Source organism: Aptenodytes patagonicus, chromosome 23 (assembly GCF_965638725.1).
Source record: "Aptenodytes patagonicus chromosome 23, bAptPat1.pri.cur, whole genome shotgun sequence".
NCBI classification, from domain to species: Eukaryota; Metazoa; Chordata; class Aves; order Sphenisciformes; family Spheniscidae; genus Aptenodytes; species Aptenodytes patagonicus.
In genome coordinates, this window is record NC_134971.1 from 5,220,212 (window position 1) to 5,233,299 (window position 13,088).

A 13,088-nucleotide genomic window follows, 5' to 3' on the forward strand; every position below is an offset into this window, starting at 1 on the left:
AGTAGCTAAGACCAAAGAGGGAAACAAACCAGCACCTTCTCTGCTATAGGAGCTACTAGATCAACAAGAATATCCATAGTGGTTGAAGCTAACCTGTTTCGTGGCATGTGTATCCAGTCCTGTCAGCAAAGCACGGATCATTCACGCTAACAGGGAGTTGCGTATTACTCCTTCCACCTTGGTTGTTGGTATCTAAACACCTCAACAAAAACAACTCACTCTTCCAAGGATGGGGGGACTCCCACCGGCCGGGGAAGTCAGGGCTGGTCCAGAGGTACAAGTCGCTGTTGTGCACGGAGCTGGGACTTCCCCTTCTAAGGTATGTTACTGATGCAGAGGACCTCGCTACTACAGAGCGGATGTTTTCCAGGCTCTAAAAATAACTAACTCCAAACAACATGGTGGGTATAAAGAAATATTTATCTTTCAGCTTTTGCAGAAATCAATGCAGAAGAAAAAGATTAAAGCAAAGATTTAAGTGTGTATTAAAAATAGCTGTTGATAAGATCCTTTGAGGGGATAAAAGCAATTTTACAGAAGCAGCAAGAACTGCAGGACTTTGCAACACCTTCCCTGCTGTTAACTGTGTAAGCTCCCGGAAATCATTCAAGAGAGTGTTAGCAGCCAGAGTGCCCCAGGAGGAAGTCCGTTAGCAGGCAGCAATCTCCTTAATGGATCCTCGGGGTATGTGGTAGACTCTGCCTTGCCTATGGACACTCCGTTCTTTCCACTGCTGTGATTCAAGGGCTGCTCGTGCAGCCATTATCATCCAATACTCTAAGGAATGCTCCTCATCTTTATGGCAGCCCAATAGTGCGATGAATTAGTCTTTTGGGTAGCTTTCACTGAGTGAGGACACAAATGGGTATAGTGAGTTTTTTCTTACTTTTTTTTCTTCTTTGACAGCACCTAGCAAAGACAGACACTGATCCGTGAACAGAAGCTGTACATGCTACTGTAATGCAGGTAAAAGCAGTAACATCTATCAAGACCTTTGTTTTCCAAGGATAGCGTCCTAGCAAAACAAAAATATTGTCTCCAAGGCTGATCTTGGCCTAAAAGATCAAGCAAAGCCTTGTACATTTATGTGCAGACAAAATCATTAAGTCCTCAGCTGTGCAACTGGCTCCACTCGAGCAGGCCTGAGGGAGCACACAGCCACGCCAGAGAGATGTAAAGCGGCAGGAACCTTTCTACTGGGAATGAAAAGCAGGACTGCTGTGCAGAGAGCACTGCTGGCCCTGTTAAAAGGTAAGCTTGGTTTCTCAAAACAGCTCTCTTTCATGGCATTGTTTGCCAGTCTTATTCCTTATTGCTAATGAAACAAAAATTCTGACTTACTTTGGATATGTAGAATATTATGGGCTCCTTCAGCAACCGTTGAAGAACTGCGTGGTTAGACATCTCGAGACATACTGGACAAGACTGTCAAAAATGGCAAGTGAAATAGGTGTCTCAGGTGGGGGAGTGAGCAGGGAAGTCGGACGCTTTCAATGGACCTGAATTTTTAGAAGTGTTACACTTCCACTCTCCAAAAGAGAGTATAAAACAAAGTGCCCCAATTTACATACTACCTGTAAAGTGTTGGCCACGTATATAAGGAATGGCCCCAAAGTTTATTAAGGCAGGGATTTTCAAAAGAGGCCATGGGCGTTAGAAACACAGCCTAGTAATGGGAACAAATCCCCTTAGATTTCAATGGATTTCTCAAGCTCAGCAGACAATCTTACCTAGGCCACCAAAATATATTTTTAACAGTGTGATTAAAAACCTTGAAATACTGCTGAACATTGTCAACTGCTACCTTTTAGCCACATGCCAAAGATATAGTGAGTCCCTGGCACACTGCAGTTTTTAAAGCTCAGTGTCTTCAAATGAGCCAGCTGTGCCCAAATGAATTAAGAGGCCTCTTAAAAACCTGCTGATACTACATTTGTCTTGTAATAATCAGGTACGTTGATGGGAGTAGGTTAGAGTGTGTTCTAGCTTTAATTCTGAAATCCCTGGGATTTATGACTTTTAAAAAAAAAAAAAAGAAAACCTTGAGCATTATCTGAACACAATTTAATTTCATCTACTTCATCTATTGCTGCGCTGAAACCTTCACGTCCCCTTGTAACTGACTCTGTGTTAAGCCCTGTTCTCCATCCCATGAGGGGCACTACACAACCCAATACATTATATTATTTATACTGATAAGTGATTCTTGCATGACAGAACAATTCCCATTAATTTTTTGAACTTATGTCAAGTACCTGTGGGCTGCCAGGTTACAGCATGTATGTGGTTGGTTTTCTTTTTAATTAGTCAATGCCAGCCCTGTGTTGACTGGACTCCCATTTGACGGCTCTCAGCAGTCTGCAGGTGAGTTCTTGGGAATCCTACCCGACTGTGCGCTCAGGAGCAGGGGGAATTGCAGAGATGATTTTTTTTTTTTTTTTTTTTGGCCATCTCCCATTTATAAATTTTGCTTCTGCATCTGCTGCTCTTTTCTCCACCAGTCGTCTGGTTTGGAACATGCCCCAAAAGCAATTTCCTTTAATACCCAACGCAACAGAGAAGGAGCTTTGACAAGACACTTAAGAACTGCAGAGGAACACCCTCCCTAGACCTCGCTTCTTGCATATTAGTGTTTTTTCTAAGAAATTTGAAGGCCTGGCTTAGGATGCTGCTCTAATAAGAACTGGGCACCAGCTCAATTATGCAGCTGTCTTGGTTTTGCACTTCCAAGCTGTGTGTTAGACAGCTGAACTCCTTGCACGGGAGTCACACAAAGCTTTCTTACAGTATGAAATGCAGCAAGGCAATCAAAGTTAGCGACTGCTGAGGAAGAAGTGATAACGGAACCTCAGCGGGCCATTCTTGTGCAGGAAACATCTTTAATATACACCTCCCTCAACGTTTATCCCCAGAGGAAGCCTGCTTGACCTCCGCTTATCTACGATGAGAAGCAGAAGTTTGTGAGGAGTTGGTTATCCTTGAGACCAATGTTCTGGTGAAGTCCATGGAGTGCCTTGCTGTCCTGTTCCCCACAGATGTACTCTTTTGCCAGTAAGTCTCTAGAAAAAGAATTAAACTCTCCAAACAATACCTCTAATCTCAAGTTAATACTGAGGGTGTTAGCACTCTGAAGGGTCACAAGCAAACAGAGACCTGAGCTTTCCAGCCAAAAAAAGTCCAGTTTTTGTGGACAAAATTGTGGATGAAATTGTTTATTTTTCTGAAACTGAAAACACTCATTTCCAGCATGAGTTTGAGAACTGCAACCCAGCAGGTATTTCCTCTGCCCCAAGCGCAGCTATTGACAGAACTGTACCCAAACAGCAATCCAGCCCCTTTGGGTGAAAATTAAGACTGTGTCCAGAACATTCATTAGTGCAATTAAAGCCATTAACTGGTTCTTAGGCCATGTCCTGACTCAGCGAAGGAATGGGTTTTGTTGCATGGTACACACCCTTACTCCTCCACTACATGGAACTGACATTTAGTGGTTGAATTTGGTTTTGATCCTGTGTCTCATAAAAACATGATACTCCCTAGGGGTTCAGAGGGAAGGCAAACAGCCCTTATCAATTGGAAAAAGACGGTGCAGTTCATATTCCAGTTGATAGAGAAGCCAGATTGAGAATGTAATTATCCTAATTAATTTTCTATCTTGAATTCATCTCTTTTTATATAAACAGCAGTTTCAAAGCAGGCCACCAGCTTTTACGCATAGAGCAGTTGTTTTATCTTGTTGAGGGGCACGTTAGCAATGCACGCTCTTGTTTTGCAGAAAAGGACTCCTGAGGACTCAGGATCCTGTTGGTCTGTGGAAATGCTTCCCCTTGCTAACTCCCTCCCACCACTTCAGGCCTGCTCTGTAAGGAGTTCACGAACCTTCTCCAGAGCATCAGGGCTTGATGCAATCAACTGTGAAGCATTAGCTCTAAATATACAACTGGGAGGCCAGTTCTGCTTCAACACACAAACACTCATTGCAAAGGATGATAGAGCAGTGAACGCAATTTGCAAGAGAAACTTATATAATAATCCAAGTAAGCTGCAAGGAAAGCAGGAGCAAGTCAGGGCTAAGCAATGTTTTACCCTTTGGAGATGGCTAAAGTTAGGGGCAAACTGGCAGGAGGCTCAGAAACCAGGCCCACCCACAGTATGTCCTTATTTGTGAAGCTAAATGCAGAAGCTTATTCCGCTTTATTGACTTGTTTAGGTGATTTTTGGCAACTCAACGTGCGTTCCTGGTGCAAATCCTCAGTGTGTGGACAGATAATTGAAAAACAGTTGCAGCAGGCCAAGAGACCCGGAGTTCAACTTGTACAAGGAAAATAAACAGGTCAGTAAAAGAACCTAAGTTCACAATCAGAGCAACATCTCAGTGCGCAGCTCTTTCTCCTCACCAAAAAAACCACATTTTACTCTTTGCATCTACTTGTGCTTCAGTAACCAAGTAATTCTCAGAAGTATTCAGAGCAAGAGGGAATGCGCTGGTGTCACGTTCTTTGTCAACAGCTGTAAAGTAGATGTGCATCCAACTACTCTTTGGTGGTGATGCCAGATATTGCTTACCCAAATAGGAACACCAAGCCCTTCCTAAGAATTTTTTTGAAGACGTTATTAAAGCGTCTGATTTTGGCATGGCTCTCAAAGCTGTTTGTCCCGATTTTTTTTTTTTTTTTTTTTTTAAACTGCCTGTTGAAAAGAAAGCAATACTGCAAATACTTCCCATCAGAAAACACCAACAAGCAACTTATCATAACTGCAATAGAACTAACAGCATTTCCACTGAGTGGTTTTTGGCACTGACAGCTGACTCGGAACAGTTGTTGGTGGCTGGGACAGATGGACTTCATATATTTTTTAAAAAAAAAAAAAAGGAAATGAGAACTTCTACTCTGTAGATTTTGAAAAGGCCTTTGCAAAATCCAACATATTACCAAAACCTCAGAATTAAATCAGTGGGAGATCTGAATACATTGAGCTTTAGAACTGAAATGTGCCAGGGACTTGCCAGATCTCCCCATCAAGGACTATAAGGTATGACCATATTTTATTTTCAACAGGAAATACTTGAGAGTTTTGGGAAGGGATCCACAGCTCTGCCCTCAGTCCAGCATGTGAAATCCTCAAAATCCAAATGTTTGTTTCCACGGGGAAGCTTGCAACAGAGACCTCAAGGTAGGACATAACACAGATGTCAATTGTAAGCCCCACTTTCCATCACTGATGCCAATAACTTCTGCTAGTATAATTATGACCATGGCATTTACCTGATGTGCAGAATCTTTAGATGCTTTTAGTGCCTAGAGCTGGGTATGCACTGAACACTCCATGCTTCACCAGCTCCTGTTTCGTGGCAACGTTTTAAGGCCGTGATCAAGAGCAGGGTCCGTTCTGGCAATAACACTGCAGGAGGAGGCAATCCCTGCTCCGCAGCGCTCACAGTCTAAGCAGCACCTTATAGCCTAAAGCACACAAGTCAGAGTTTTGCAGCTTGGGATCTCAGCATCTTGTTAGCTTTGTCAGCTTCCTTTTCTGTCCCCTTTTCTTTTTTTTCCCCCAAGTAGTCAGTTGGCATCAAACACATCCTTATGGCCTCGCTCCTATCCCACTATCCAGCACCAACCCTGCAGACTTCAGCACTTGTCTAATTTTATGTACTGCTGACAGCGTGACCTTAACTTAGTGGGATGCCCCTCAGTACGTAAAGTCACGCGTAGCGGAACAAACTTTTTTTTATTCTCAACCTCACTTCTGCCCGCTCTTCTGCGCTTATGACCCCAAATTTGAAAACAGCTGGAAATCAGTACAGGATGAGGCACTTCGACAGGCCAGAACCCTTTGTATTTAAATGGAGAGGAAACCCTGTTACCACTTGGTTTACTCACCAGATAAATGTTCTCAGGCAGAGGTGTGAAACTACAGGTGTTTGGCTGTTTTTAGCAACTTTTGTTTGTCTAAAGAAACGCAGAAGTATCTGTAGTTCATTTCCAGTCTTGCTATCTTTTAGGCTAGATCCAACAGGACACTTAGGCACTGCTCACATAACAGAGGAAGGAAATGGGGTACCCTTCTACCTTGCAGCCCAACTGTAAGGAAAAGTTGTGTTAAGTCTCTCATTTTTCTCATTCAAAGGCAGCATCCGAATCCAGAGTTAGCACCTGGAAGACTACGCGATGCTCCAGGATTAGGCACTCCCCATTTCTCCTGCTGAAACTGCTTCTGCTACAAACCACAGTAAAGCAAGTGAACAACAGACCTTGGAGCGCGTGACAACCATCTCCACATCGCAGATGAGTGTCATCTTCTCACCCCTCCACTCGCTTTTTTGGTAAATAGTGCCCAAATCTCACTTTATTTGAGGCCCAAGAGGCTCTGCAAGTTATTTGGAGTCATTGGAGAATTGTTTTGTCCTTAGATAAACTGTTTGAAATATTTCAATACACTTCAGTCTTGAGTTGACCCAAAACAGTTATTTGTGTGTCTGTACACATGTGCATGCGCACACAGCCACGGGTATTTTAGTAATCAGTTGCTGGTTGTCACCCTAACCCCACTCCATCCCATTTTCTCCTTCTGCCATCTGGGCAGACTGGGGGAGGGCAATGCAAGCCCACCGGCTGCTGTCCCCCTCCTCATCCCCCCCCACTATTAATAGCCAGACACCAAATGAGCCCAAATTCATTCCTGAGCGGAATTAGCAAATGTTTTTGCAATTAAAACTGCAAACATTCATGTGGGGCCCCCGGAACAATAGGCGCCTGTGCCTGGTCTTGAATAGGCACTAGTGTCCGCCCTGCCTGCCTGCCGAGGCTGCACATTCCTGGCACCCTCATCCCTGGACCCGCTCCTTGCTGAGCTGGGGTTTTGGGCTGGTTTCCCCCCCGTCCCTGCAGCACCATGCTCCCGGCGGGGGAGCCGGCGAGTCCTTGCTGCGGGCGCCGGGGCTGGCCCCGGATCCCTCGTCCCGTCCCGTCCCGTCCCCCCGGCACGGCGGCGCGCAGCCCGTCTCTGCATCCCCCCGGGGTCGGGGCAGCGCATCTCTCCCCCCGCCCGGGACAAGGGTCGGGGCAGCGCATCCCTCCCCACGCTCACCCCGGTACGGAGCCGGGCCAGCGCATCACCCCACCACCACCCCCCCCCCCGCTCCTTCCCCGGGATCGCGACCGGGGCAGCGCATCTCCCCCCTTTCCCCGGCCCGCCACGGGGATCGGGGCAGCGCGTTCCCCCCTTCCCCGCTGCGCGGCGGCGGACGCGGGGCCGGGAGCGCCGCCGGGGCGAGGCGGCCCCGCTGCCGCTTGCCGCCGGGGCGGCTCCGGTGGCCGGGACTCACCGAGCAGGGGCAGGAGCAGGAGGAGCGCCGGCCGCCGCAGCGCCATGATGGGGTGTGCGGAGCCGAGCCCGCCGCGCCGAGCCTGCGCACTGCCCGGGCGGCGGCGGGGGCGGCCGGCGGCGCCCCGGGGGCGGGGGGTGCCGCGCTCCCGTTGCCGCGGAAACCGGGCGGGGAGGCGCGGATCCCGGCGCCTGGCACCGCGGGGGGCGGCGGAGGCCGGCAGCGGGAGTCGCCGGGGGGCAGTCCCCGGGCGGGTGGGGGGGGCCGACCGGCGGCCCCGAAACCGGGCGCATCCCGCCGGTCCTCCGGCCGCTCCCCGTGGAAACTTCACCCCGCGGGTGGGAAGGGGCGCCCCTCCGAAACGCTCCGTCTGTGGGACCGGCGCCGCGGAGGGAAATTCACCGAGAGTGAGGAGCTGGGAAGACTTTAAATGTTTCTGAGCTGGAAAGCAGCTGGAAGGCAACGTTTTGGTTACCAAAACCCATCCAAGTTTTGCTCTAGAGTGGGTGTTTCCCCCCTGTATTTAAGAAGAACCCCTAAAAAGAGGATTTTCTTTGTGAGAATTTTCCCAAAAAAGTTATCTCACGTTGAACTGTGCATTTCACTGTTGACCAGCTTAAAGGAAGCAAGCAACACAACCAACCAGCCGGGGGGAGAGTGCTTCTCTTGCGGAGCTTCCCTGACTCCTCCTGCTGTACCAAATTGTTTCTGACACGGCCACGGGCTTAATTTAGTGATTCCACCCCAAAAAGTGGCTTTGCACGGAGAGCATCCCGAGCTGCTGTGTGGTCCTCAAAAGCTTCCCAGAACCTTTTCCTCTGATTAACAGAAAGAAACAAAAATTATCAGCACTGGACACTCGCCCCGAACTCAGCGAGTCGGCCTGGGTTAAAGCTGGTTCATGCATCACTAACTGTCAGTAGCGTGTGATGGGGATGTGATTAAGATGCTGTTGAAGACCAAGCAGCTGGAATGAAAGCCGAGCTCGTCTCTGTTCGGTAAACCAGCTCGGCGGAGCTGGTAGAAATTAAGGGATGTAAAAATGTATTTAACTTGATAATGCAGCAGATCTAACTCAAGACGCTAATGAGTGGATTTAAAGGGCTGATCTGAGCCTGGTGAAATTAATAACAGAGATTCTCATCAGTTCTAGTGGCAGATGGGACATTGCACTGAGGATGAAGGGGAAGGAATCGCCTAATAAGACTATACGTCTTAAAACCTGACTCTGGCAATCTTTGGGTTGGGCCCCTCTTGAGTAAGGAGTCATTCTAACACAGTCCATTTGGACTGAAATGACAGGAGGTGTAAAATATGATGGTGTAGAGTATAATCAGTGATAAAATGTGATCACTGAGGTGTCAGGTTCCTCTTTAACTTCCCACAGCAGCTTGATCAGGGAAGAGTGGAGCCAAGAAAGAGGAAACAAGAAAGGATGGGAGGGTTTCTTAGGCACTTCTTCTGGCCTTTTAAGTTGTGTTTATGCAGCCAGGTGAAACGTAGACCTGCAGACAGTCTGCAGCACCTGGTGTGCAGACGCCGTGGGCTTTCCATCTACTGCTGGCCACGGACCCCGCTGGAAACCGGGCTCGACCTGTCCGCGCTGGACTGGGGAAGAGCCGTGCTGGGAGAGCAGGAGGTGGACGGTGCTGCGGTGTGCTGGCTTCCCCAGGCCATCTGGGCCACTCGAAGGGGAGCTGGATCAGTGCTAAGGGGCTCTTCTAAGCCTTGATTTCCCTCTCCAGGCTGCTGGAGCTTAGCCTGGGCATGCACTGAGGGCATGTATGTGAATAATCAATGCAGGCAGACGCCGGGTTTGGAGTCAACAGGCAAAGCAGATATGACCTTAGCAGATAACACCAGGGCATGAAACCTTGAACATCATCTTGTATATACATCCTTGCGCAGGATATACATGCCAATTGCCTATCTCGGACAGATAGGGCTAGTGCCAGCTCTCCTCTTTATGCTGCTGCCATGGTTTTATTACAGCAAGGTTCTGCCTTTTAATCTGCCATCGCCACTGAGGAGCCATTTGAAATGTGAAACTCAACAAGCAAAAGGAGTCACAATAAAGGTACAAGAACCGTAGCGTCCGTCAAACCAGGATGGCAAAGTGCTGCAGTGTAAAACATTGATTTTCACACACAAATGGAGCTCCCATTTCATGATTCAGTGTTGAAACAAGTCACTAGAATAAAATACGCGCTAAGAGCAGCCCTGTGTAGTGCGGGGATGTATTTAGGCATGATGAGGGGCAGCATAAACCTGCCTCTTCCTCTGATTTCTTTGTCCTCTGAAGAGCTTCCCATCCGTGCTCGAAAAAAGAGGAGGAATCTGCAGGGTGAGAGTGAGGGAGCACGTGTCCTGCCAAGGAGCCCTCCCGAGCTCCAGCGAAGGCCTGTGGTGGGGAGTGATGGAGGAGAAAGTGCTGCACGATCCAGCCCAAGCACAAGCAGTGGTGGTGGCAGTGGAGAGGTGCAGGATAAGGCAGTGGGGCCTCGCTCCTGGCACTTATATGAACGGAGGGAAGGTGACTGAGGACTGAACTGGAAAAAAACCACCTTAGGGATTTCTAAAGGTTGTACGGAGCGTGTTGTACGCAAAGGGTTTGGGATCTGAAAGCAGCTGAAGGCAACTCAGAGAAAATGGATATCCTTCAGATGCTTGTAGTGCCTGGAGGCCCGAACTGAGGTTCAAGCCCTGCTGGGAAGAAGCTGCTCAAACCTGTAATAACAGGCTGTGCCTGTCACGATGAGTTTTCAATAGCAATACACATGGCAGACAGGAATGCTATTATCTGAGGCACCGGGGCTCCAAGGACTCTGCCAATGAGCTGTGACATATCTTGCCTGTGGAGGAGCAGCCTGTCTGAGGCCTCAGGGCTGTCCATCTGGACCTGTCCCAACCTTTAGGTTCGCTCCAGACCTCTTTAACTTCGAAGCTGTGATTATGGCAGGCTGGCCTGCTGTCCTGTGAAGAACGAGGTCCTGGCAGACACCGCAGCCAGTGCAGGAGTTTGGCTGCTCTCAGAGGTGGGAGCTGATTGTGCTGCCCCGGTGGGAGGACAGCAGCCCTGGAGGTAACCCGCTTTGTTCAGCGTGAAAGAGAAACTTCTTCACACATAAGAGGAGGGCTGTGGGCCACTGTGTTTGCTCAGGGGGCAAATGCCAGCAGACAGGGTTTTGTTAGATGACCTGAAGTGTCTCTAGAGCCATCTTTGCGTGAGACAGAGGGAAGGTCATAGGTGGCGTAGGTAATAGGTGACAGAATCAGCCATCAGAGAGAGAAAGTCTCTCCAGAGCTGCACTCGGGTGAGCAGGAGGCCACGGCATTCATGTGGAGCTGTATCCCAGCCCTGGCTGAACGAGGCTGTTTCCCCTTTGTAGGGGCTGGACAGGACCTCTCGGTCTAACTGGGTAGGACGTTTGGAAGCAAAGTCCTGCCTTGTCTTGAAGAGTTTCTACAGTGACTTCAGGCTCTGCAGATAAAAAGATACTCTCTTATTTATACATATCTCTCTGTATTTGAGGGTCTCAAAGCACTTTGCAGATATGCCATTTACCCAAGATCATTCTCAGCGGCTCTGGGAATAGATGCAGGTACCTGGCCTATGTCCCTCCCTCTTCCGCGCTGCTTCTGCTGCTAGGGCAGCTTTCTGTGGATCCACTCCTGCTGCAGTGCCTCTCGCTCCCAGCTTAAGACAGCATCTCTTTTTCTGTCTGCTGTAGTCTAGACAAGTCGTTGATTCCCTGGTGTCACAGACCATGACCCCACTCCTACACCAGTCCCATCATTTTTCCCTTGTTCATTGCTCAGGCATATGCTCGTCTATTTTGAATCATTTGTATGTGTGAGGCTGAGTCGCTCCTAATCTCGTCTCCCTCCCGGGGCGTCAGTCACACTGGCATGTGCCTTTTCCCTGTCTGCCTCCTTCTGTTTATGGACTATGGGTATTTTTAACTCCACCCTCTAATTAGAGGTAGTTTTCTCTGGATATTTTGTGCAAAAGGGCTCTCACATCTGTGGTCAGCAGGGCAGGCAGTAAGCGCTGGGGACTGGCCGTGCGTAGCAACCTTCCTGCTAAATAAATATGCTGCCCTTCACCTCTCAGCAGCGGCTTTCCAGAGAGACCGGGATGGGGGGGAAGGCTTGCATTCCTTGGGGGTCTGCCTGCAGCAGCGTGGTGGGATATCAGCTATATAGAGGAGCCAGCCAACACCCCCGAAAGATGGACACAGCTGCCTTCTCGTCCTGCAGCCCACGGCCTATGGCTGCTCACAGCTCCGTGCAGCTGTCTCCAAGCTGTACAGTTAGCGCTCATGGCCTGGAGGAGTCTGCCTCCCTGGGGAACCCCGACTCGAGCTCACTTACCCTGTGCTGGTCCAGGGATGGAGAAGAGAGTGATAGTAATTAGAGGTGGCCTCGAACCAGGTTGCCCAACTAGGAGCCTGGTCTCCCTGGCTTCCCAGCACCGCGCTGCCTGAGCATTGCTCTCTACCTGGCTCTCAGCATCCTCCTAAGCCGCAGCCAGGAGGGAAGCTGTGATCCCACCAGCAGCCCCAGTGCAGCACAGAGGTGCGAAGGAACCATCGCGTGTGGTTGGTGCGTGCAGTCCTTTTCTCTCCTTGACGAACAAACAGCATCTGGCTGACCCATTAGGCAGCGAGCACCCCTCGGGCTGCCTGCATCGTGCTGCAGATTTCCTTTAGCTCTGTTCGCAGCCAAGTCCTCTCTCTCCTGCCCCATCCCCCAGCAAACTGGAGCTGCAGATTACAAGGCCAGCTGGTCATTATCACGTTACACTGCTCTCTTCCCCTGCCAAGGCGAGCCCGGGAGATGGCACCAACTTGCAGAGCAGCAGGTTGGGCGCTCAGGCTGGTGACCCAGCTCAGGTCTTGGCGCTACCGGACACGTCGCTGGCAATAGCAAGCGCCGCTTCCCCCGGGCTGGGGCTGTGTGGAGGAGATCGATACTACTCCCTTTTCCTCTGCCTGGGGTGTGGAAGCAAGGTTTGACTGTCAGTGGGAAGGGGATGCTTCCTCTCTCTCCTGATCCCGCCTAGACACTGGTTCACAAACATGCTAATAACTGCTAGAGCTAACGCTCTATTGAATTTGTCTCTGTTCTTGAAAGAAGCCAAGGGATAAAGAGGGAAAGACATTTGCTTAAGGAGAGTGAGGGTGTCCTGCAAAGCTTGGGGCTCCCGCAGTCCTGATCTTACACTCGGGCTGCTGATACCCTGGGCCTGAAGGAGCTGCTCTGATTCCTCAGCATCATGGCAGGAGGGCAGTCGGGTCTTCAAATCCATACTGTGCAGGTAAGGACAGCCTGCTTTTGCAGTGCCTCTCACTGCCTCCCAACAAACCTATGCCCCTGTAATCACCTTTGCTCGTTTTCTTCCTGAGTCACTGTTTATTCTGGCTCCAAGGGCTCATGCTGACGTGGTGGAGCAGTCTTGTCTGCGAGCTGAATTTTCCAAACTCTCCAAGACTGTTTTGACATGCTTGACTAGCAGTCGACGTGTCAGCCAAGGGTCTCCCACCACCCAAGCAGCACCTTGCTTGCCAAACAACACATGTCCTGGGGCGAGCAGTTAGCCATGCAAACATCCCCATACACATGCACACGCCTATTGCACTGCTTTATTGTTTAATAAGTGCCTTGGGTTTTGCCATCCCAGCTCCCCTCTGCGTGTCTCCAGCAGACAGTGCTAGGCTTCACAGCTAAAGCCAGTTTTAATGGCTCTTGATGATTC

The 13,088-nt window shown here is 49.6% G+C and overlaps 1 protein-coding gene across 2 annotated transcripts in view; it reads right to left on the bottom strand.

Annotated features, from left to right (window-relative positions):
• Positions 1 to 7,391, bottom strand: part of JAM3 (junctional adhesion molecule 3) — a 32,340-nt gene extending 24,949 nt beyond the window's left edge. For both annotated transcript variants that reach the window (XR_012997036.1, XM_076358519.1), the window contains exon 1: positions 7,331 to 7,391. Coding sequence is in view for 1 of the 2 variants with exons in the window: in XM_076358519.1 (XP_076214634.1) it covers positions 7,331 to 7,376 (46 nt within the window). In the remaining variant the exon portion in view is untranslated. The remainder of the gene's footprint in view (positions 1 to 7,330) is intronic.
• Between the last annotated feature and the right edge of the window lie 5,697 nt (positions 7,392 to 13,088).